Below are 26834 nucleotides of genomic sequence, written 5' to 3'. Positions count from 1 at the left end.
GAGGGATGGGATTAAGGGTGCTGACGGGAGTGTCAAAGTGATACTGTCTACTCGCAGTATTTACCTCAGTCTTTCTACAGACAATGACAGCATGTGCATGTATAGCAGAGAGAAAATGTTGTAAGGGAAATTAGATGCTGTTGCAATGCACGCAGAAATATATTTACAGCTAAAGAGGTGAGGCAACACCCAAATACATAAAAGACACATAAGCAGATATTCATACAAACACATGGAAATATGTACACAAAAGGCGCAGGCAGGGCTCTGTGTCTGCACCCAACATCTCTTTTATCTTGCATTGCATTTATAATGTACGATTGTGATTTTCATATAATGTGTGTCATATCACAAATTGTCCAATGACGATCTATTTGCCAACTCAATGCTATAGGCTAGAGCAAGAGACGGCAGGCAGACCTAAAATGAATAACACATTGAATGGAGGAATTGCAACAGTTCCATTTCAATCTCTTATTCTCTCTCAGAAAGTCTCTGAGTAGACTTGTGTGCAATTGGGATAAAATCAGTACTTGGATGGTTGCCTGGGTTTGTGCGCACATTGCATTTCTATGTTCTCTTTATCTCACACTAGACGCCTACGATGCACCACTTTCACAAGCAAAGCAAACGTTTTTCTCGCATCTGCTCTCTTGTTTGTTAAGATAGTTTACTGGCAATATCCACGCTGGCTGGTGTACTCTGTATCCACGGCTAATTAGTAAATTTCATTGAAGCCCCGAGCTAAATATAAATATAGGATAGGCCTACAAATGTGACCCTCCTAAGTGCCTACACTGTAGGTGCAGTACATCGGGGGTGTTGGTGGATCTTTAAAACAACGATGATCATGTCTAAAAAGTAAGTGCCACGAAAAATAAAGAGGCATTAGGCAGGGTCACTTTTAAAACTTTTTTTTATTATGCAGGTTTAAAATAAAAGAAGCATTGTGACACAAACAGATGCTGCTGGCAAGGGGGAAAAGAGCAGCACCCAAAATGTAAAAAATAAAGAAATAAAAACATTGTTGTGGTCATCATCATTGTTATCAAACCAAAGGAAATGAAACAATAAAATAAAATAAAAATACACCTCCATTGTAAGAAGCAAAAATATCTAATTTATTTCATAAATAAGAAAAAGCTGTCAAATGGCTGATGGGCAACTATCGAAAAAACAATATATTGATAACCATTTAAAATATGTATCATTACTGGCTTTACAAATAAAATAACTACAATTGGCAGGTTTTTTTACACAACTTAAAATGTTATAGTTCTGTAACAACTAAAACTGAAAATATGCTACAGTAAGGAGATACATGCAGATGTTTTTGTCAGCAAAATGCATTTCTGTTAATCACACAAAAAGTTAAAAAGATGAGATCAACACAACCAAACACCAAGTAGAAACTTATCAAAATCACTGTAATATGGATGTGATGGCTCCATTCACATATTCTGTTACTTCACTTCTGCATGTCGAGTAGACAAAATTGACATTATGGTCAGACAAAATAAGAAAAGGGAGGCGGGGGCATTTTGAGGCAATATCTTTTTTTTTTCACCTGCAACATTATATCTCATTTATCTCACAGCGTTTCTTTCTCTCCTCTATCTCTCTCCTCTCTACCTCTCACCTGGCTCTTTCCATTTAATGATCTGCAGGACACATATTGTGTATTCAGTTTTAGATTGAACTTTATTGGAAAAAAACACACCAGTGAGCACAGATTTAATGCAAGAACGAGTGTGAAATACTCCTCTGAAATCCAGCTGCACAAGGCTGTTAAAATTCACGAGAAAGACTCGACACTCGAACACTGAGACACTCTCGCACGCAAGTGTGTGTCCGTGCACATACACACTCGACTTCACACGTCATGAATGGGGTACATTCTAACGTCCAGACACACACACGCACACAAAATGACTTACATGTAATATTAAAGAAGAAACAAATCTATCTGGACTTCCAATTCCCAATTTGATCCCATAAAAGTGATATTTACAATCACACTGTGACAGCTCAGTCGACCTGAACAGGTCTTTAATATTTGAAAAAAAGAATATTTTGTTTTGTTACTTTTCCCCACCCAAGCTTTTTGTATCAATTTGCAGGCCCTTAGGCAAAGCTACCATAACATCAAAGCCTGCGCTGAACCTACTAGAAGTTAATATTTTTCTACAGTACAGGGCCCAACGCTTATTGGCAAAAAAAAAAGGAACAATTTGCAAGCCAGAAATAAATAAAACAGCAACAACAACAACAACAACAACAACAAAAAGGCAGAAAAAACACAAAAGGAAATTAAAATGATTAAAGAAGAGGAAGAGTATATTTTTTTCTTCTCATTCTAATTAAAGCTGGATGGGGTCCCTGAGGGGACTTTGATGGTGACACAGAAGAGGGGTGCTCTACAGCCCGGCCTGTATCTGGGAGGGGGGGGGCAGAGACACACAACTCAGAGAGGAGGGTGGGAGCGGGAGGGAGGGAGGGGAGGGGGGGCTTTATAAGTGCTTGGCAAATTTAAAACAGCAAGAGGACTGCTAATACATTAAGCGGTACAGACAGCAGTCATCTATTCAAAAAACTCTGATCACAAATTATTCTAGAAATGATAATTACATTGACAAAAAAAGGTGGCGGTGATGGGGTTGTGGAATGTGTATGTGTGTGTGAGGAGGTTTGTATGTGTGTGTATGTTATTGTATGTTAATTGTGAACTGTGTTTCAGTGTGTGCATCAGAAGAGGGGTTGAGGGGATAGGGGTTGGAGGATGGGGGGGGTGAGGGTAGACTCTTCAGTGTCGTTTTTTGTCGACAGGATCTGAGCATGATCTTCAGTTTCAGGTGAGGTAGAGTGGCTTGTCCCTGCCAATCATGCTGCCACTGGAGAGAAATAAATACAAAGGCACAGATTAGATTGCACACAAAGACAAAAGGGTACAGAAAAGAAGGATTCAAACAGGAGAGGAAGTATTTATTACTTTCATTGTAAATATTTTGTATTCCCTGATGGTCAATAATGAAGCCGAAGCACCCTCTATCTTAGCTTTCCTGCTCTTAGCAAACCCTGTAAATGTAACGAAACATTTCATAGCGTTTTAGCACCAACACTTGGAATACCTTCCCATGCTGCAACACTGCGTGCCTGCCAAAGCGTTTAGTACAATAACAGTGAAAACTTGTGTTGGGAACATCTGTTTTTTTACTGCTGTCTGACAAACACATGACAAGCTCTATTATCTCACCATTACCTCTCCAGCTGTCTCCTCTCTCTCACTGGAACGCAGCTGACAATTTTCAACACTTACATTGTGAAAGCAAGGGAGAGACGTCTGACAAGAATACATATACGTATTTGTAAGGGAGCTCGGGTCCTGACTTTGATAGGATCTGTCTATCTGAAAAACTTAAATCGAAAATAATTCCCACTTTTTATAAACAGGAAGATAACATTTCCATTTGATTGAACTCAATTTGTCTCCATTCAAAACGTCCATCACAAGTCTAGGATTTAATGAGTTGCAGTAACAGAGCTTATTGTGGAAAAGCATATTAAAGCGTCTCAGCTGACCTGCAGTGGTTGCCACACTCCCGATTGCAGTATTCACCGTCCCAGTCATGGCCCTGAGGCACTCCAGGGCCTGGACCAGGGCCAGGGGCTCCTGGAGACTGGGGGCCCCCAAGGCTCTTCTGATACTCTGACTGGAGGTGGGAAAAACCCTGGAGAAAGAAATCAAACTAAGCCACCATCTTAACGTATAACATGATTAAAAAAGGAGTTGTGTCTCAGTGTGTTGCTCTACCTGCTGCCCAGGAGGAGGGGAGTGCAGAGAGGCCTGCAGCCCCATCTGGTGAGAGATGATTGGCTGGGACTGGACCTGCTGCATGCGGATAGGCTGGTTGAGGAGCGAGCTCTGGTGCAGGGAGAGCTGCTGGTGGGGGTGAAGGGGAGGGCTGATCTGGAAGGAAGAGGGGGGAGAGGCACTAATGCTGGGCAGCATCTGCGATTGGCTGAGCGTCTGGGACAGGGCGTGGCGAGGGGCGTGGCCTGCGTAGCTCTGCAGGTCGGTGAGGGGGAAGCCCCCGGGCCCCAGGTAGGGCGACGATGGCTGGGGGGAGTGTGGCACGCTGTACAGGGGCTGGTTGGCTGGCATCATATGTGAAGAAGCCTGGCTGGTTTGGGGACCTTTTGTCTCGCCGGGATCGTTATATGTCTAGAGAGAGGGCCGGAGAAGGAAAATGATTAGATTTATTGTTCAGATAATTAGAGTTTGTCACAGTGTGGTTCATTTTTGTTTTGTTTTAGGTCTCACAAATTAGCTTTTGCTGTGAAATTAAGTATTTGTGTGATAACCCTGAAATAAAATGGTTTGGATAATGTGGCATAATTGTTGCTTGTTAACAATCGTTTCTAGTCATGTTGACGTATAATCTACAAATGAAGGCCAAAGCTACAAAAATACTGTAAGACACAAGTTTTAATAAACTGTAATTATACTGTTTAGATACATCCAGTATTTACTGAAATATAACAGTTTGCACCTTGCCAGAGGGTTCATGTAAAGGTTATAACTTAAATATTTATGAAATGTGGATCTGTAAGATTTATTTAATTTTGTATTTCTTGGTGTAAATAAGTCAAAGTACTTTTACACCGTTCTTTCCAGAATTTTAACAGTATGCAAATTATAGGACAAGTTTAGTTGCAAATATAGAACAAAAGCTGATATCAAAATGATAAAATGTCCTATGATTCTTTGAGCCTCCTTTTTCCCACAGAGATATATCTCTCAGGGGAAAGTTTTCAAAACAATGGAGCAAAAGAAAAGGAGCAGCTGGCAAATTCAAAGAAAATTATTTAAATATTTCATGAAAAATGTAAAAGTGACATGGCTCCTCTTCCAAGACACTTTAATCTGATGTGAACATGCAGTTTATAATTCTATACTATGTATTAGTCATATGTTAAGCCATTGCTGCTAATGCTACCCACAGTCACCACCCTTTTCCCCCTCTCTTTATTTATGTATTCCACACAAACCCCTGTTGACGCTGTGACACCCGACACACATTCATTCTGCAGCTTTTTCTGTCTGCCTTTCTTTTATGAGGGCGTGTACTATATGTATGACATACATCCAGTGTTTCTCATTAACTGTCAGACGGGCTCGAGTGATGTGTGGCGGTCTGCTACTTAGTAATGGCTCACATCCATCCCTCTGAACCCATGAAATAATCAATGGAACCTGATGGAGGGATGGATATAAGAGCGGGTCAGATGCATTTGCAGGGTCAAGTGGAAGATGAAATACTGAGGAAAAGGTGTGAAGGGAGAGGATGGCTGTTATTTCTTTCACCTTGGAACTAAATATTTTAGGGTTATATTTGCAGTATATTGAATATTCATCATAGGAAATATATGATGTTTGTGCAAATGTATGGGGATTGAAACATTTATGAAATCTCTAAAAGTGAGTTTTTTTTATTGAGACTTTTTTAAAATGACATTCTGTACTTTGGAGATTTAGGATTGAAATGAGCACAAGAGGAGTGCCATGACATAAAGTGGGAAGCAATCAAACTTTTGTTTTTTCTTCTTCTCTTAAACAAACCAACATGCGTCACCAAACAAAAAGGCAACAGGTGCACGCTGAAGATGCGAATCCTTCAAATGATACTCCAATTACCTCCAATTCCACCCTCCCCAATTCACTTTGAAAAGGCTCCTTCATTGGTAATTAACAAAAAAGAGTCACGTTGAATCATGAGATTCAGCTCTGCATTCAGATTGGCTGGTCTTGAATGAGCGAGGAGGGGGGGCTGCAGGGTTATTTTTGTTAGTCAGTTTTTTGACTGGCAATCTTCCAACATATAGCATCAATCAAGCCTCTGTATAGGAGCTCTGACATGAATGTCTAATTGCACCAAAGACAAGAGATGAGAATAGTCTTTTTAGTTGAAAGTATGCCACAGTGAAGAGGCTGATGAATTAACTATTCATGCCTTAATCAAGGTGCTTGTTTTTGGCCCATGAGCACGAGAGGAAGTGTGGCGTTGTGCGGAGGGGAGGAAGGAGGACAGGGAAGAGGGAGGGGGAAGAGGAGGAGCCTGGTATATGCTAATGCAATTTAGAGTTGTGTTCCGAAAACAATGCAGGATAACGGAAATGAAATGCAGTGTAAAAGCAGAATGAAACACCCCTGTACTGTGGTAACTATAGTGAAAATCCCTGAAAATGTACAAAGACTGCAGCATATTATAGCATGTTTTTTAAATATGTTACTTTTGCAATGTGGTTCATATAATGTTCTGGACTAAACTAGAGCAAAGAGAGACCAGTAAGTGTGAGAAAAGCTAAGGCAACACATTAGTATCCCATCAGGGAGGACAGCAAATGATAGGTAATGCCTCTAACATGTGCACACTAAAGAGCTAAATAGCACGCACACACAGACGTGCACTGCTACTTTTCATTTCACCCCAGGTTGCAAATTGGGTGTGTGTGAGGCCTAATTGTCACTGTTCTCCACTGAGCACACTCGCCACACACACACACACACACACACACACACACACACACACACACACACACACACACACACACACACACACACACACACACACACACACACACACACACACACACTAACCCCTCGGTGCAGCAAGTGGACCCTTTCCGTGGAATAAGAGTGAAAGGAATTTCTGTCTAATTTATCATCCCTTATATCGTCGCTGACCCATGTATATCAAAGATGTGACCCCCGTGGTTACCTTGGAAACCAGACTGGCTCTGTAGGCGGCCAGGGCTTTCAGGTACTCCTTCTTAGCAGCCTCTGTTTTCCTCTTGTAGTTCTGCAGGAGCAAACACAACAACAACAAGGATTTATTACAAGGTGACGCCAAAGGCTGAAATAACCCTGTGGTCCAAACTGTGGAGGAGATTTGAGTCAAGATGTGATTTTTGTGACTTAGCCTCTGTGATGAAAAACAAATCAAAAACATCCATGGCACAGCTATCAAGTAAAGAATATTTGACCATATGCATGATGTCTCTGCTTTTTAGTCATTTATTTATTCAAAATGTCCAGAATGAAATGCAGAGAAAGCTTGTATGCACTTCAAGATGGAGTTTGACATATTATGGAGCTAAATGAGGAGTGAGAAGCTGTTTGTCATTGTTGCTTTCCAGCCTCTTCCTCTATTAAGGCTGTTGCTCATCTTTTAATCAGAGCTGATGTCCCAGCAAATCATTCAGACGAGGAGAACAAAAATAAAAGAATTCAAAAAAGCATTAGCAAAGAGGCAATTGCAAGCCTTCTGAATGAACCTCAAATGATGCGTTAAGACAGGGAATTTGAGTTAATGTCATCACATGTCACTCACAGGCTCTTTATAGCTGCCATTGCCTTTTTGAAGCGGGGAAAACAAGTCGCAAAAAGTCCACCCTTAAAATCGAAGAGGAAGACTCAGATCTCAGCTCATCTCTCGCGCATTTTAATATGACGAAGAAAGTTTGTTTGTGTGTGTGTGTGTGTGAATGCAGCGGGTAATTACTGATCCTCTGTGAGAGACTATCTGTGGCTCCATGGACGGGGTCATTTATTTCCAAGAGGTGGGGTAGAATAACCATTAAGCATTCATGTGTTGCCAAATGCACAAAGGCTGGCAGCAGCTAACACATACAGTCAATAAACAAACATACATACACAGAGAACAGCAAACAAACCTGGATGAAGACGGATACAATCTCTTGCTCAAACACCTGATGTTTATCCTCTCACTCGTCCCTATTTACAATATTATTATTATTTTCCCTTCCGTCATATAGATTCAGGTATTTTAAGAAATAACCGCATTGAACACGAAGCTTTAAATAAGGGAATACACTATTTTTAATAAAATAGATAATCCCCCTTAGAAAATGAATTACAGTTCTTGTTAAAAAAAAAGAAATGACAACCTAACCCCTTAAATATTGATGGATACATGGCTGCCTCTTTAATGAACCCCAAACTTCTCCCAGCAGCTTTAATTCCAAATCAATTTAACACAGCTAATGACAGATACTTTTAAATAAATTACCATGCCTAAGGATGTCTAATTATTCGAAAGTGAGTGGATTCATTAGCAATTGAAGCCGTCAGAGGCTGCAGGTCAGTTGAAATTAAAAATAACAAAGCTGCAAGGGGAGAGCATATGCCTCCATCGTAATCCTGACACAGAGGTGTCCCGTCTGAATTAGCCCCTAATTGTACCTTAATGAAATGTTCTTGTTTGATAACCAGTTAATTACAGGAGACAATAACTCCGCACCCTGCTGACACTGAAGGGAGTGATTACCCCGACGACCGAAAAGCCGAGCGACCGATGAAGGAGAAGGAGGAGGATAAAAATGGGAGGTAGAGAAGGTGGAGAGATTCGAGTGGTGAAGGAAGGAGAAGAGAGAACAATACGTCAAGAATAAAATAAAGAAATAAAAAAACTGTGGATGTGAAAGTAAAACAAAGAGACAAAATAATTGACAGAAAAATATATATAAATCTTTGGATAGATGCTAAAATGTAGCTTATATGTGGAGTATAACATCTAAACATACAGGCTAAACTGAGTGACAGTGTTTTCTTCCTTCTATCTCTGACCTTTCACTGATACACAACTCCAACACAGCAGACTCAATTAAATAAAGCTAAAGTCTCTCCTCTCTCCTACCAAACTCCATTATCTCTCCACTGCTCCTAAAAAAAACGTAAAAATTGATCTTAATCTTTAATAGCAAAAACAAGCAAACATGTTATTTTGTGTTTCTAGGGCAGCTTTAACATGTAGTCACCTTGAGGAATAACGCAGCCCAAATAACGCATTGATCTAGCGCTATAAAACAAGGGCCTTCGGGAATTAAAAAATGCTATACAGCGTGCAGGCATCCGAAAACATCTTAATAAAAAGGAAAATATGAACATAAACATGAATTAAAAAAAAGACTTTGTTCTCCATAACTCAAGGGCGACACTGGAGAATACACAACAATGTGTGCAACATGGGGAAAACGCACATTGAAGCTTAAACGAATCACAAAAAGAACACAAATCACGACAATGACACTTCTGATCGTTTCTTCAATAAAGTACAGCAATAAAACGAGCTGCCTTCAATGCCTTTATGTGAATTCGGCTGCATGGTGCGTTTGAGAAGTACTATAGGTAATTGGAAACAGGGGCCACGTTCTAGTTAAAACAAAGCTGTGTGTAGGGGAAGGGCTGTGTTTACATTCTGGTGAGCCTTCATGGCTCCAGAGGGTCTGACTGTGACATTATAGAACACACCTCATCGGTCCTATAGAGATTACATGACAGCCGATGTTGGAAGAAAAAAAGGAAAGAAAAACCATAACAGCATAAACATTAACAGTCAACGAGCAGGGAGAGACGGAATTAAAGGTGTTTATTGAATAATGTTTAAGGTCTCTGGAATGAGAGGTTTTCACGCTAAATGCATTTTATCATAATGATTGGTCATTAATTGTGGATAGAGGATGCTTTAATATGTTGTTAACACCAAAGACATACATTTTAATATCTTTTGACCTAAATGAGTATTAGCAGGCAGTAGCTGAATTGGTTGCACTCTGTAAATACATGGTTATCAAGTTTATCCATTTGCTATGCAGGAATAAGTGACAGCGCTAGTCACAGAGAATAAATAGAGCAATCACAGTGTTATTGCCCAGACAGGGTCCTACATCTCATTCCATAATGACATCATTACCTCAAGTTAATTATGTGTCTTGCGAGGTGACACGTTTGATTAAACATATAAATGCACAAACAAATCAAAAAATTAGCTGTTGAATGGCACAATGAATGGGCAGATTTTTATTGACGGAATTGCCCTTTTGTTAGTGTCGTCTCTGTTCACGGGTAATACTGTGAAGGACAAATGCATTTAGTAGTAGTGAGAGACAGAAAGAAGGAGGAAGAGAGAGAGAGAGAGAGAGAGAGAGAGAGAGAGAGAGAGAGAGAGAGAGAGAGAGAGAGAGAGAGAGAGAGAGAGTTACATCTACAGTGCAAAATCTAAGTCGAAAAAGAAGCCGGGACACAAAGGGTTAAGAAGCACAAACAATAACATTTCAGGAGCAGATGTCCTTGAGGCAAAACCAAGGACAAGGCAATTGCTAATCTTGTATTCCCAGCATGATCAAATCACCAGGCAACAGATATAAATAAAAGGACAGGAAATGAGGAATTCACATTCAAGGGTGTCAGCGGCAAAATGAAGATTCATGGTGAAGAGCCCCGGTGAAGGCGGCAAAAATTAACTGCAAATAAAAGGGACAGACGGCCTCCAAAGTCCAGCGTATAAAGTAGGTTTGGTGGGAGAAAAACCCACACATGCTAGATAGGGTCTATTTTGACGGTGGCTGGGGCTGAGGAGAATGGGCTGCACTTTGTCATGGAGACAGGTGCTTTTATTTGACACCCAATAGGCTGTGCCCTGACTGGATATTCTAAAAATATGAGTCTGCGCATGATCATCAGACTGTCTCGTTTTCTATTCATTTCACACCATCATTTGTTACCACAAACACATTGACTTTGGTCTGAAAAGCTGAAATGAAACAGAAAATGTGCTGCGTGGAAATGTTGATGCAGTTCCCTACGCTCAAGTCAGGCTGTAATAAAAATAAAATCGACTCGTGAAAATATTCAGGGCCATATATCTATCAACACTGCTAATGGTAACAAACGTTCCTCTTCTTTCAATGATGTTCATATGAGGAATCACATGTCAAATATAATGGAAAATGAAGGTAACGAAACCACACAGAATTGGATCAATCTCACAGTCATATGTTCAAACAAGAAATATATAAAAGTGCCTTCCCAGCACCAAATACAAGACAAATAAAGTTAGCAACAAACTGGTGAACATGGTATTTACCAGCTCAAATTGAAGATAATAATCCCAGGAGTGGGTGGAGACCAATAACAGACACTGTCACTACAAAGATCAACTAATGTAGATGTACGGAATATAAATGTACCTGTTTCTGCTCCTCTCCCAGTCCGTCCCACATGGAGGCCACTATCTTGGATACGTCTCCAAAGGTGGCGTTGGGATTCTGTCCTTTAATGGCTGCCTGGGTGTCTCTGAAGAACAAGGCATAGGCTGACACAGGCTTGGTCGGCTCATTGGGATCCTTCTTCTTCTTCTTTTTTTGGGGTTTGGGCTTGGGCTTCATCATCTCTGAAGACGGCCGCTTCTCTCCCGTGATCTGGAAGACCATCAAAAAACACAAAAAACAAAACGACTTATTGACACTGCAAATACAACGCTTTCTAATTTGGTGGTTAGTTATTTTATTGCAGCGCGATTCACTGACAGTAACATTTTGACACCGCCACTGGTTGACAGCAGTTATTTTTTCCGCCTTACTTTGTCAGAAATAACATCTGTTAGTTGAATTCATCAAACCTTTTCACATTTGTATTCTTCAATTGTTCAGCAAGTCATAAATCCTGACTTTCGAGCTAGGGGTGAAAGGAATTTTAAATCGCCTGCTGTATCTGCTCTGGCTTTGATGTGGTCTCAGAGTGCATTGGAGAGAGCAAATGGTATTACTCACTGATAGGAGAGATGGTAATCATTTTTATTCACGAGATGTGAATGAGAGATGAATATGCAGGGAAATACATTTTCTTTAACTAAAGGATCATTTCTTTTATACTGTATCGCTGAATGCTGGTGGAGCATTTAAATACACAGATGCATCTGAAACACTGTTGATGTGGCAGATTCAATTATACACTCATTCACATTCCCCTGATAGAAACGAAGCAAATCCACAGAGACATTGGTTTGTGGTCAATTTATGAAAGCAGTTTTACAGATTTATACAAACCGAAAGACTGTAAACAAGTATCCTTCTCTTATCATTTAAATAAATTAGTGATTAAAATGAAGTGTAGCTCTCAAACCAGATTGTATATAACATTAATGACAAAATAAGACTTATTACTTTGTATCTGTGTTATTGATGATCAGCCAATTACAGTATTCATCGCATCTGTAAATAAGGGTGGTCTGTTCTCTTTAGAAAGAAAATGCAGGAAATTCCTAAATAACTTAAGGGAAAAGGTTTCATATCGTTTCTCATTTCATGTGTCTGTAAGTGGAAATTAGAAAAAGAGAACATTTTAATAATGGTGTCTACACCTAGAATCAATCATGAAGACAATATTTTAATATAGTTTTCTTTTCTTAATGTGACACCACAATCCTACACTAAATTACATACTCATATAAAACAAAGGAAATCATGGCTTCAGTTCCATTCAACAGCAAACGTGTGCAACCAGGTGAGTTTCCCAGCAAACCCAATAACAAGCACAAGCATGGCTACTCCTGTTTGGATTCCACAACTAAAGTCAGCATGCAAACCATCTCTGACTGCCCTCGCCTCCTACTCCACTGCTATAAGCCGGACATGCGTTGCTACATCAGTACCTTCGAATGAGGATCAGTCTCCTCTTCCTGATTGGAGCTTGAGGGGGAGGGTGTGGCCGATTTACTCCCGGGAGGAGAGGGAGAACCATGAGGCAGGGCACTCCTGCTCACATGAGGGTTTAGCTGGGTCAGTGCACTCATGGGGTTGGGCAGTATCGGAGGTGAGCGGTTTATCAGGGAGTGGTGACGGGCGCGGTCATAATGAGCGCCGTCTGGGTGCTGGTGATGGTGTTGCTGTTGTTGTTGTTGGTGGTGGTGGTGGTGGTGGTGCAAAGCCATCTCCTGCATCTGGGGCGAGAGAAGAACACCAGCTTTACTATTTGCTCCTCTACTCAATGTTATGAAAGTATGCCAATTAGCCAAATATGCAAAGACTTGGAAAATAGTTTGAATAAATATGCATGTGTGTTAGAAAAAAATCTATAATTGAGGAATGAGGGAAACTACACACACACAAAACCCCTCGTGCAGGTTCTCATTGTTAAACTACAGCTGGTCATTGGAAAGCTTCTCTTTTTGTTTTCAATTGTCTTTTGCCAATACAGTAGCAGGCCATTTGTTCAAACTTGCAAGTTTGTGGCCAAGTTCATTTATTTTACTTCTTTGGTACCTGGCTTTAGCACATTTTTGAATACTGGGAGCAAGGTGATTAATCAGCTTTATATCTCCCAAAAAACATATGTTATCTCTCAACCCCCACCAACCAACACAACTCACTCAGACTTTGAAATAAATCTACTTTGCTTCCTATTACCATTCAATCTTAACTAACCAGACAAGAAAAAAATGAATATAGCATCTGTGAAATTCCCCATAGTTTTCTGAAGGTTAATTTTGAAGCCTGAAAGCCTTTGGGTGTATGGCTTGCTGCCATATTGTCAGTTACCAGAGCCAGAATATCTAGATATCAATGAGTTGGAGGTGGATGGAAACTGATGAGTGCAGAAGTCAACACGCCAAGCTGTGATAGGCTCAGACAGCTGTCAATCAAAGAAATGAGACCCCCATAAACCTCTGTAAAGATCTGTTTCTTTTTAATGAAAGGTATGACTATTAACATACGAATAGGTGAAAACAGCCATTAAGAGCTTAAAGCAGCTGTAAAGTAGTATTTTACACATGCTCAGAGACCCCCCTTAGCAAAAGCATTTATCGTCTTTGAACTTATAATAATGTTTTTTTAGTCCACAACTTCCTTCTCTTTTATTTTTTATAGTGTGTGGTGGAATCACCCATTTGAAATGGCAGATGTTTGCAGCAATTCTCTCACTACAATACCATCTCAGCACCAAATGGCAGACAGAAACAGGAAGCGACCATCTTTTGAATGTTGGAGAGCAGCTAAAGAGCCAGATATATTTCTCAGGACTTAGTGAGGACCCAAAACAGAGCTAAAATTAGATTGGAATTATTTTGGAATTAAAAAATATGTTTTTCCCCGATTTAAGTCAAAGTTTTTACACTTCTTCAAATGTCAAGCCAAACATTGGATAGCTTCACAAAAATTAGCTATGACACCTTATCACTTAACTCAGAATTAAATCATTTGTCAAAGGAGCTTTTTATTGCAGTTACAGTAAAGGTAAAATCCATGATTTACTTTCACTTCTATTTACATCTATAAGTAATCACTAAGTAGTGCAATAAGTGCAGGCCCTCCAGGGTCCTTGAAACATGGTGACCTGGTTGTGTTTGCGGAAGACTTCAGTTCCTGCTTCTGGAAAATTTAAAGTATAGATCTGCACCTTGCAAAGCTATCATCTATGGAATTGATCAACAACCCTATCAACCCCCTGTAGATGTATTATGCTCACTGCACGCTGTGAAAGAGAAAAATATCACTTAGTGCAAAGTTAAACACCACCTTTTTCTACACTTGGGCCTAGAAATAGCAACAAAAGTGGAGCTCGCAGCTGGAGAAAGCCCCCCCGCATAGAAAACACCCTTCAGAGTGATTACAGAATCAGACCCTCACAAAGTTCTGCTCTTAGCCATCTTAAAAGATATTCAATAATAACTACATGAAAGCTTTTTCTTCAAGATTCATCCGGACAGAACATGAACACAGACCAAAGGATGCTTTTAATGTAGGCATAAATGGGAATGTTTGGCAATTTACAGATCAGAAAGTGATGAACCAGCATTTGTTAGCTCTTTGAAACATTTATGAGTTAAATAATACATTACACATTAGTGAAGTGCTAAAAGATCAAATTGAAAAGCATATGAAGTCTTGATAAACACGAGCAGAGGTTCAAAGATGAAGGCTCTGCTCTCTAATCATAATTGGTCCCAGTAGATTGCTGGAATAAAAATGCACAACAAAGTAATGTAGTACGAGGCTCTGGCCTGCTTTGAAAACTCATAATATTCACACGACATTAGATTCTGTGTTTGCCTCAGCAGCTGCACACAAAAGGCAGACATGAACAAAGACATTCCTTTTGCATTTCAAATAACCAAGCTCTAACCTCCCCCCATCCACAGCAATCGACAACTTCCAATAATAATTCAAAACACCACCACTTCTTGAAACATGAGAAAATAGCTTCAGCAAAATAAGTAATAAGAAAGCAGGGGGAAATAAGAGGAAGAAAGGGAAAAGAGAAGGAAATAGAAATCCATTAATTTTCCATTTGCTATGGACTTGCTCTTTAAGGGTCCTCACAAACCAAGAAGCATTGAAAAACCAATTAATCAAACATGAATGGCCTATCATAGCTATAGCAGATGCATTTCCATAGCAACAGCCTCCAGGCAAAATTGTCACCCTTTAATCTGAGCCACACCATGTTTAATATAAACAAGAAGCAGACATGCCGAGCAGAGGAGTTCACCGGGGGAAGGCAGCGTGGCATTATGGGTACTGAGTGTCGTAGAAGCAGAAACTAAAAAAGGGTCACTTAAAAGCTCTTACAGACTCGCAAACATTTATTTTCAAAGTTAAATTGAAAGGGTTTAAGACACATTGTTTTTAATTGTAAAAACATGTGATATGGGACTCAATGGGGATTGCAGTAGTGGCATCTTATGAGTCCAATTGCATTCATTTACATAAATAATCAAAATAATTCACAGTTTTTCTTGGTTTTATTTGAAATCAAACACACATTTCATTTGACATTCTTTATCTTTGCTCATATTTCATAGCGTTGAGTCAATTTTCATTAGAGCCGAGTGCTCTGTCTAAACTAATGAAGCGGTAAGTCACCAGAAAATACAGAATCAAATGAAATATTAGCTTTGAACATTGTTACTGTAAAAACAAAGCAATGCAAGCAGAAAGAGGCTGATTCGTATGTTTGAAAGTGTGCATTACCTTATGACTGTTACTAAAATCAATGTATGCAGTATAAGACCTACAGGATGTGTGCTCATTAGACATAATCACAACAATCCTACTGAGATAATGTACTCCTAATAGCTCTTATGTAATTATTTAATACGTCTCCGGGTGCTTTTAGTTAGTGCTTTCACCTGTGCGAGGCAGAGAGAGCTAGAAGTTATCACATAGCGCCATCAAGCCTGAGCTAAATAAAGCGAGCGGCAGACGGCTGTACAAATATTATGAAAGAATCTGACAAAGGTTGCCGGTTGCCATAGGTACTGTATGCTAATTCCTAATGGTATCATCCGGAAAAAAAGGGGGGGGGGGGGCACAGTGAGTAGCAGGACTTTGGTCACTGCTCTCTGCCTTTATTATCTAACACATACTGACTTTTTGCGGACTTTTGACATAGACAGACAAGAATACTGATTTGTATTTCCGGATACATGATGTGCTCTGTGACGCAGCATGGAAATGATTTTATATTTTTGAGCAGCATAAACGTGATGGTTTTGGCTTGAGAAAGCTAGCCTGGAAGTTATCTTATTACATGTCGAAGCAGCCAACTCATAACTCTTCTGTTTGTTCTGCTGCATTTCGTGGTACTAAACCAATAACTGCAAACTTGAGCAATGCAGTGCCCTAAAGTTATATTTCTTCCATATTTAGATTATTTATAAAGTTGGATTCTGAGTTCTCTTGGGAATTGTCAGGGCTGTGCTTAACCTCCAGCAATGTAGTTGTTTGTTGTAAAGCCCCAGGAGATCTCTCATAAATGGAGAGGAGGAAAAGGCAAAGGAAAGGAAAGAGGACACTGGAACAGACAGGCAGAAAGACATAAGAGAGAGGAAACAAGTAGGGGAACAGCATGAAAAGAGACACAACAAAACCACATGACCTCAGTACTAAAATCCATCTGCAAAGTTAGCAAGGGGACAGTTAGATATTGCTTTGGTGATGAGCAGCCAGGCAGACCAAAACTGTGATGTAAAGCCAGGAAACTCGGTGCGAACGTGTTCCTCTGCCATCGTTGCGCCTGTCGTGTTTGTATTCACATCTTGTACATCATAGTCAAATGGGAGTCAAATAACAAAGGCTTTCCAATTATGTGTAGCACATTGTGTGTGAGATGGAATATCACAAAGCCATTGTTCGCCTGCTCCTGCTGACCTTACCTTTGAAATGGTTTCACGGCCGCTCCAATTGCCTGCACCATTTGATTTAGCTAAGGGGATTTGACCACCAGCACAGAGATGAGAAAAGGGGAGAAGAGAGCCCTATGCAGCTACAAGGGGAAGGAGGAGAGATCCATACTGCAGGAGAGTAAAGCAGCTAACCTTGCTCCGTCCTCATGGTGAGTATACCAGAGTGGCATCTGTTTCATCTTTTAAATAAGCAGGTTGATTGCTATGCAAGGTTTTATTGCCCTGCCATCCTATTAAACCAGTCTCTTGATGCTTAAGAATCAATAAATGTTGTGCTTTAACTTTTATCATCATCTAAAAATAAATTAATAAATATTCAGTGTGTCAGTTTTTAATTATGTGCAGACTCATTTCCCTTTTAGTACTTAAACATGTAAATTGAAGGTGGAATGTGTTTGCCAATGATAAGACTTTCTTCCAATGCATTATGTATTTAAGTATTTCGATTTTTAAAGAAACGTCACCTGTTGAATTGCTTTAATCTGTGCTAATATACTTTCAGACCCCCCCTCTGTCCCGTCCCGCCCTGTTTGAATACACAGTTATCAACGCTCCTGTTCTAAGAGTCCTGAGACTTTCCTCTCCCCACTCGCTGCTTGACTGGAGCCATCTTGTTTAGAGTGATGGCTCACTCACACAGGTTCACGGCTGCTATTGTAAAATCACCCAGCGTTTAATTGAAACAAATGACTATAATAATAGAACATTATCCCTGCAGGCACCCAGCCATGACAGCTTTAATTAGAGGCGCGTTCAAGACTGATCCTTCAAAAGCACAGCCGCCGCGCAACACGTGGTAAACACGCCTTTAGGTAGGGAGCCAACCCTGGGCCTCTCAGCGCTCAAAGCTACTTCTCATTCACCCCGAGGGCAAAGCACTAACAACTCTGTTCCTCAAAGAGCCTTCGAGCCTCCACCTCTCCCTTCCACACTCTCTCCTTCTTTCTCTTCCTCTCTCTCCCTTCATCCATGTCTTCGGTTTATCAAGCTTATATATGCCCAGGAGGGTCATTTACACAAGCTGTGGAGAATTAATGAGAGAGTGGATTTATGAATCATACGCTACTTAAGTATGAAAGCAAAGGAAAAACGCTGCTTCTGTCTTCTTGTGATATCAGACAGATGCTAAGTACGAAAATGTGATGGGCAGCAGATGTTTAAGAAGAAGACACACAAGTACCAAAGCTTAATTTGATACATTTCAAATGAAGTACTCAGGATGACTTATACAAAATCATTGATTCAGCTGTGATATGATGCTATGATCCAGGTGCTCTAGCAGCCAACTGCATTTAGCAACGCACTGTTAAAACCTCATTTTATTTCACAGCTTGGCAGTCCCTCGGTGTTACCAAAACAAGGAACAAGGTCACTTTTAATCGTTCCAATTACATGTTAGTCAAAAGGAAAAATGTGAAATAGTTGCTCTTGCACCTCCTGTGCTGAACTGTGATCAAGTAATTCATCTGGCAGGGGAACAGCAATACCTCACAAACCAACAGCGTAAGGACATCATTATTTGTACTTGAAAAGGGAGAACAAGCTATTTACAAAGAACGTTTTGAGTAGCCGCACTGTTGAAATGGACTTTGCCAAACAGAGTCTTAGCCAACGCGTTTGGTATTAGTATTTTCATAAAACACCTAGGAATGACTTTTTAAGTTGTGCCACAGAGATATGCTCAATTAAAAAAAAGTGTAGACCAGCAAATGGTACAACTTTTAAGATGTTTTACTTTGCAACCATTTGTGTTTTCTTTTTCTTTTTGTGTCAAGCACTTAATCACTATGCTATCTTTTATTATTAATTGTTTTGAAACACCATTATTATTTTTATTACACAATCCAGCTTGGAGCGTTAGCACAAAGAGGCAGACGTCCCATTATGATTGACTGCTGGTTTGAACAGTACTGTACCCCCCTGAACGCCTCTCAGAGAGAATGTGTGGCAGCAACAAGGCAGTGGTTGATTTGCAGATAGTAATGTCATGATGTCCCCCTCGGCACCATCCTCCATGTTCCTCATTACTGCTAATGTCAGAACCTCCTTTGCTTTTATTCCCCCCCCCTACCAGTTATCTCTCTTGTTACCCGGTCTTTTTTCTTCTCTCCCTCTCTCTCTTGTTCTCTCTCAGTGTCTCTTTCTCCCCCCGTGTCGCTCCCTCTCAGCCCGGGCGTGTCTCCGAGCTCACCTCACAAAGCACGGCGTCAGAGAATCAGAGCCTGACATGACATGTAGGAGACGGTTGTGAGGAGCGGTAGGGACACACACTCCTGACAGCAGACGGCAGGGCTCCTCTGCTCCCACTAATGAGACTCCTGACTGCCGTGTCAAACACACTTTGTGTATGTGAGCATGCGTGTGTGTGTGTGTGTGTGTGTGTGTGTGTGTGTGTGTGTGTGTTTGTGCACGCTGGAACAACAAAAAAGAAAGAATGTAGATGCAGAAATAATGAACACAAAAACAAGAAAGAGCACACAAATGAAAAGTAGGTGCATACAGTACTGTGTGCGCCACACAAGTGAGTGCAGGTCATGGAAATGTGATTTTCATGTGTGTCAAATCCTCTCGGAGAAATTTCACACCTTTCTGACAGAAGCCATCCTCACCTTATTCTGCAGCTTTGAATTATCACAAATGCTGCAGCGGATTACTAAATAAATTAACTCATTGCAATTGTTATGGAACATGGGATCACACGGTTCACTGCATCACATCATGAGGTGTTTTTACTTCACTGATCACTTAGGTTCATGGTCAAGTTTTTTATTGTTACCAAGACAACTCAGAAAATAGTTTTTGTAAAATAATAGAAAGAAAACCAAATGAGTTACTAGGAGCACCTATAAGTGAGTAAAAACCAAACTAAAAACAATATATTTTTCTACTCTTAAAGGTGGGGTATGTCATTTATTTCAGAAACACTTTTTGTTATATTGCATGGAATTCTCTTAACATCCCGATAGCAATGAATATATTAAATGCTTTGACAATAAATACATACAATTTTTTTATCTGTGGAAGCCGTGGTACTGTAAAAAGCACGACCAATCATTTGAGCCAGCCCGGCTAAAGTAACTGGATGGCCTACCTGCCTGTCAGCCTTCCATCTGTGCACAAACTTATCTCGTGCCCTCATTGGTCATGTGCGCGTTCGTGTGTGTTGGAGGAGGGGCTCTGTAGACACAGTGCTCTATCTAGACACATCTAAGATATACTAAAGCCTATTTTGTGTCATTGGTATGGTTTTTGGCTCACCTTTCCCTTTTATTCTGATATGAAATGTAAACTGTGACAATCATCTTATCATTCCTAGAAACATTTTTCTCCTACTTGAAACCATTAAGGCTAAGTGCCACCTGTGAATCCTGCCTGTAGCTTCTTGCCTCTTAATGCTGCATTACAGTAACACAGTGCATATGAACTGTGTAACATGAATACACAAAGTGCTTTAATCACCGGGCTCGAGCCATTGTCGTCCACTGGCTGGTGGCACAGCAGGCGAGACATCCAAGAGTGAGATGACACGGGACGACTCTCCGCCGCCACCAGGGCAGATTATTCCTGGTGGTGAACGCAGAATGAGCTGATGGATGGTTGAGATAGGGCACAGTGCAATATGGACACGATTTCATGGCATGATAAATCTCAGCAGGGGCCCGTGGCTAAGTGTAATATGAAATCCCTTATCTATGTATCTGCTTCATAACACTGGCTATCTGCTGCAGCTGAATCTGCCTTTGTTTCTTTAGCCTCAGTTCTCTGCTTGAATGCCACTGTTCACATCTACACTATGGAGGAGGACGCTGACAACAACATGTGTGCGATAACACATCTTTTATTTGCCTGTTTTTGAAATACGACGTGATGAATTATCTAAATGGAAAATTGTCACTGTGGAGATCCTCTTCCATTACCTGTGATCACGCTGATAGGCAGTGTTATTAGAAGGGATTCTGCATAGCACACCATAATGTGGCTGACCTCTGTTTGTACAAAACAAGTTTAAATTAAACCTGCAATATACACGAAATGCAATTTGTCGCACAGCACTGATCCTTTTAAAGTTTGGTGTGTGTTATTTAACACCATCTCTTTAGAATATCTGATTAAAAAGAATGAAATTAAGTCGGCACCTTATCCTATGATTAGCTTAATCCGATAGGTTAATTGACTTTATCAGGGTGGAGAATATAGATGAGCTGCCGTTCCAGCCTGGATACAAATCCCCCCAAAATAATGAAATTGGAAAATAACCTATATTTCTTTTAAGATATTTCTTAATATACAACTACAGTTTCATATCACATTGCCAGAGAAATAAGGCACTTTCTCCCAGGAGATGAGAAAAGAATTGCATTTTTCCTTATCGGTCATCTATTTTTCACAGAATGCTATTACTTGCTGCCTGCCGTTGCTAAGCAACAGGAAATATTAATAGGACCTTTTATTAGCTAGGCTTTACCAGTGGAGTACTAAAATGAGGAAGTGGAAAACATGAATGTGTTACATAAATCTCTGAACCTTTCAGGGTTTGCACAAGTCTCTGTTTGTCCAGTGATTTATGGCTGTGATGTTTCATTTATGGGAGAGGGAGGTGTGAAATGCCAAATGGAACATTAGCCTAAGGGACAATTTGAAAATAAATAATCACAAAAAAAGTGGAGAAAAGGGGAAAAGCAGTTTAAAGAACAGCCCCATTTTTCCTGCAGATATCAAGAGGCCATCAAACAAGCAAGCGTTATTTTTTTGTTCAGCCAGAGGCATTGATCATTCTGAATCATCTATGCCTGAATCAACATTGGAATAACTAATACAAGTCTATCACCGCGCTTGTTGAACTGTGGTGGAAAGCGACAGACATTCCATCATTTTCCGGAGCCGCTCTAATCCCTTTAAGAAAATGACTGAAAATGAAGGTCTTTCAAAGGAGAAATAGGTTTTCTTCAACCGAATGAAAGTATAGAATAAGGCAAAGCCTCAAAGAGAAGAACGTCTTTAAAGGCTAAGGTAAGACACATTTAAAGTCCATATTGGAAAAGTCTAAACACATTTAATTACACTACTTCTGAAAAGTCACTTGATAACAGTCCAGGTGACGCACAGGACTATTCATTTTCTTCAGACTTAGAATTAGCAGTCCGAGATTTTCTCTATACATGCATCACCTTATCGCTAATCCACCTTTTTTCTCCGTTCCATGTTTATACAAAAACCAGCAGGTGTACAGTATGCGATAATACGTTTGCTGAGACCCTCCATCAGAGAGAGAACACATTAAAACACACCTCTGCTCTCTTATCATTAATTCATCCCGGCTTGTCTGTGACAAGTTCAGTTGACATTGCAGCTCATATTTCATTCACGCAGGCTTGGAGAGCGAGCACCTGCCAGGTTCACTTAATGCCTCGCTAGAAAAAAATAAAGAAAAGAAAGAAAACACAGGAATCCACCGACTTAACATGACAATCAGTGCGGGATTAACACTTGATAATTAACCCGAACAACTGAATATAAAGAGCCTGGGAGGAATTTCCTACATTTAAATGTTTCTAACAAAAGAAATTAAGAGTATGAATTTGAATATGAATACAGCTGGCAGACCACCGTCATTACAAATGAGCTGACCCTTATTCAGGCGGATTCACGTCTTGTATTCCGGAAAATAACAAATTAGATAATACCTGGGAATTTGATGGTGCTGAGGCTGCATACAGTATACAGTAGCTCTTTCTGCTAACCATTTCACATAACATCCCCTGTCTGAATATACATTCATCATCTGTTACATATTCAAACCATCACACTTGAGCCAGTTTGATGATGGCTAATATTGCATGCATCATTGAGGAACATGAGAAAAACGTAATCAAAGATAATTGATTCCAGTCGCAGGCACAAGTCATATGAATTACAGGAGCGTCTTAAATATACCATAATTGAATGTGTAGCCTCTCTTTTCAAATAGATTGTAGATGTATTTGTCACAGCACAGGTGTGAGACTAATACAAAACTAGATTGGCTTTAGGCAGGTTTAGGTGTAAGTACAGACACAACAACAAGGCCATTTCACTTGTGAGTCTAGCAATTATTCACCAGCAGCAGCAGAGATGTGTATCTTTCTGGGCTCTATTGATAAGATCAATGCAACCTGAGCATGGCTATTAAATGTCTAATGTGTTTTGGAACTTGTAGATGCTATGACAGTGGGGGCATTAACAGACAGAGGCAGAGTGAGAGTGGGAGGGAGGTCCTGCCAAGTGCATCAGAGCATCAGAGAAAAGAGCTCTCTGAAAGATATCAGGTTTGGCCAGGAGGGGCTTCGGACTGCAACACAATAAGCATCAGAAAAAACGAAAGAAAAACCTTATGAATTGAAAATGTCCTCTTCACAAAATTAGGAGAGTAGAGTCAATTATGTCTTTCAGGTTTTGAAGATGTTACCACCTGGTTTGGTGGGGAAATGTGCTTCTATCTATCCATCCTGCTGTTCCTTTTAGTGATTTTTCAACTACCTTTTCAGGATTAGACTGGCAATATTCAATATGTTAACAAATCCCATGGCCCAAAAAAACAACCAACAACCCAAAGATAATGAATTTACTATAAAAGTGGACTAAGAAAAGTAAAATATTCTATTAGGAAGTTGGAACCAGTGACTTTTTGGGACTAGTTGACCTCTTGATTCAGATCTTAGCCAAACAATTTAAACACATACATTTAACTTCTTTACCATGGACATGTTTAGTGTCAAGTCTACATTTACCATCCTGCTAATACATGGTCACTAGCAAAGCAAATATGTAGTAGTCCGCAGCTGAAAACAGTCCTCAACAAATTCCAGTGTAGTCGACAGCCATTTTAGAGATATTTAAGAACATATATTTGTGACCAGTTTGTAGGGTCAGAGGGAAGATGAATGTCAAAACATGTGAGACGGTTTTGGTCTTTTCATGTGTCCCATGGATAAGAAGATAATATAGAATTACCATAATATTATTGTTTTAAGTTTGTCTAGTCTTTATTTTGCATCTGAGTGAAAACCTATGGTGAAAACATGGTAGTTTTCCTTGGTCCGGAGCATCCACACCCACAATCCACCATTGTACCCGCCTATAGATCTACATCTAACACCATTTAGTCCCACAACACCACACGCAAAACACACACTATCTATTCTGTCTCGGCGCACCCTGACTATGATCAACTGCTGCTGTTATGCTGCTCTACTCTAAATCCTCTTTGTTATATAATCGCCCTATTTATTTTATGTTTATATTGTTGCACCTGCAATGGAGTTTTTCAAACGTCCTCATACTTGAATCACGTAGGCATGCATTTCGAAAGCAGAAGCTCTCAGCCTTTTGTTGAGATAGAATAACCTTATTTCACTCAAACGAATTATCTCTAAAATATCTAATAATGAAATCCAGGAGGTACAGAAAACTGGAGGTATATGCTCATTTTAAATAAGAGTTACCTCTTTCCTCTTTGCAATTTCTTCTTGCTTTCCTCCCCACAAATCCCCCCCCTCTCTCTCTCTCTCGATCCTCACCCCTCCTCTCTTCAACCAACTCTATTGCACTCTTTTCATTGCCCAGCTCACGTATTGAATCTGCCTGATGAAAACAGATCTCACTGCAGCACCACAATAGAATGGCTGATGCAGGAAAGATGAACCCTAATGGATTTTTTTTTCAATGCGCTCAAGATTGAATATAAGGCCTGACCTCCAGATGTAGTGGATCCATTTCAACAGCAGAGATATTGTTTATAGTGAGGACACAGAAACACACACTTGGACACACACCAAACACAACAGCAGCAAAATCCCTTTTTATCTACATATAGCACTAAAGTACCATTTTTTAGCAGTGGTAACCGACTACAATTTGGATTAACCCCTCGTAATTTATCTATCCATGTCAAGTGAGGTATTCATTTTGATAGAATCTCATGTTTGAACTGCAGAGTTTGCTTAATTACTCTGCTCAACAGACTGTGTCAAGGTGAGGCTCCACTTTAATAGACACTCCGTTCTCAGCACAAATGAACCTCTGCTACGGTTTGGTAGTTTCGCCAGGCAGCCTATTTGACTTAGAAATGTCTGAATTCACTTTATATGCTGCCTTTTGCAGTGAAGTTGAAGCATAGCCCTAAAAATGTCTCCTATATGTTCAAGGAGCTTCACCTCAGAGCCATATAACAATATCAAGGTTTGGGGGGTTATAACATTTGTACTGGTTAAATGCTGTCATTTCCTTTTGGCTTTCTCTTGATATATTTACTTCTCAAAATTACCCCCAATGTGAACTTCATTTTCCATTCACAAAATGTGTTGCCCATATTTGTGTGTCTCCAGCTTCAAACATAAAGCATCGTTTAAATGCATGGTTATCAGAATGGCACATTTGTTTTGATTCAATGTTCATTGTGTTTCATTTCAAACATTTAAGAACTCATGCATTTTTACCGCACAACCTGATATACTCCGTCTATTAAAACCACAGAGTGGGGCCCAGCAGCTGTAAAAAATATCCTGACTGCCGAGCGAAAGACTGGCCAATCAACCACTGTCTCCACAGTAAAGGTCATGACCAACATGTGAAATGAATATGAAGATAAATGAACCATGAATCCAATACCTAGGGGGAATATTCCACCATTATATATAATATACAGTATAGTATGCTTATATATCAGATATTTATGGAGTTGTATTTTGGCTTTATGCTGACAGTTGTTTAATCGTGTTCCCTCTGTTTATGATGATCATAATATTCACCTGAATGTATATCATTTTAACTGTATATAACAGATTATTTTTGATTTTCATTTACATACACAAAGCATGTGTCTGAATAATAATGAAGATGCCTCAGACAGAAAAAGAGCAATATAAAAAATCATTATTACGTGCACACAATGCATTCAATTACCAAAGAGACACAGCAGTCGGGTGTAGCTATTTCTGTATCTCTGTTTGATACCATAGTAAATACAAAGTGAGTTATAAAGGTATAATATTCCCACCTTTAATCTCACCCTGAACACAAATATCTTTGCATATATAAATTTGTTGACCATGTCCTCTTTCTTTTATCTATTTTCTCAATGCTGGAATAAATATGCATTCACACATGTCCATATTTTAAAACAAAGGAATTTAATTGCATACAGAACCTAAACATTAAAGTTATCCAGTGAACCACAAATGTATATTTTCCAAAAAGATTACCCACCTCATTTAGACATGTATCCTATATGAGAGACTGCTAAATGGAAATCCTTGATTATTGCAGCCATACATAATGCTTCATGCATAAGCTTTACATATATCATTTGTTGTGATAAAAACCTGCTCTACTTCCTGCAGTCCAATTACGGTTTGGAGATGCTAATTTGTGGAGGAGCAGTTCTGTGTGGAGCTGAGGGAGTAATCAGAGCGTATTCATGTTTGAAGGCTTGACAGATTGACCGATGCATGCTGTCGAGGTAGATATGATGCTGATGGATTTACCCACAATCCCTTTCTCCATGCATCAGAGCTGACATGCCAACCGCTGAACAATCATTCAGTTCCCCCACTTAGCCTCCTTTTTCATGTCTTGAAAATTACATTTACCTTATAGGGTTGTAATACGTTTCATATTAGAGAACTCTTTCAAATGGCTGTTTTGGATGTCTTGCAATATCCAAAAGCTTTTAAAATCATTTTAAAAGTCAAATTTGGTCACTCTCTTGTGCACGATCATGTGTGTGTGTGTGTGTGTGTGTGTGTGTGTGTG

The 26834-nt window shown here is 39.8% G+C and overlaps 1 protein-coding gene across 3 annotated transcripts in view; it reads right to left on the bottom strand.

The window, feature by feature from the left end:
• Positions 1 to 898: 898 nt before the first annotated feature.
• The window catches only part of tox2 (TOX high mobility group box family member 2), an 86368-nt gene continuing 60432 nt past the window's right edge, over positions 899 to 26834 (bottom strand). For 2 of the 3 annotated variants that reach the window (XM_034198370.1, XM_034198369.1), the window contains exons 5-10: positions 12513 to 12800; positions 11050 to 11292; positions 6780 to 6860; positions 3812 to 4222; positions 3580 to 3728; positions 899 to 2891 (exon numbers count right to left, since the gene is read on the bottom strand). In XM_034198370.1, coding sequence (XP_034054261.1) covers positions 2849 to 2891; positions 3580 to 3728; positions 3812 to 4222; positions 6780 to 6860; positions 11050 to 11292; positions 12513 to 12800 — 1215 coding nt within the window. In that variant the 3' untranslated portion in view covers positions 899 to 2848. The remainder of the gene's footprint in view (positions 2892 to 3579; positions 3729 to 3811; positions 4223 to 6779; positions 6861 to 11049; positions 11293 to 12512; positions 12801 to 26834) is intronic. The other variant, XM_034198371.1, reaches the window with a different exon arrangement.

Source organism: Gymnodraco acuticeps, unplaced genomic scaffold, assembly GCF_902827175.1.
Source record: "Gymnodraco acuticeps unplaced genomic scaffold, fGymAcu1.1, whole genome shotgun sequence".
NCBI classification, from domain to species: Eukaryota; Metazoa; Chordata; class Actinopteri; order Perciformes; family Bathydraconidae; genus Gymnodraco; species Gymnodraco acuticeps.
The sequence above is the reverse complement of the archived record's forward strand: the minus strand, read 5'-3'. Positions and strand labels throughout refer to the sequence as shown.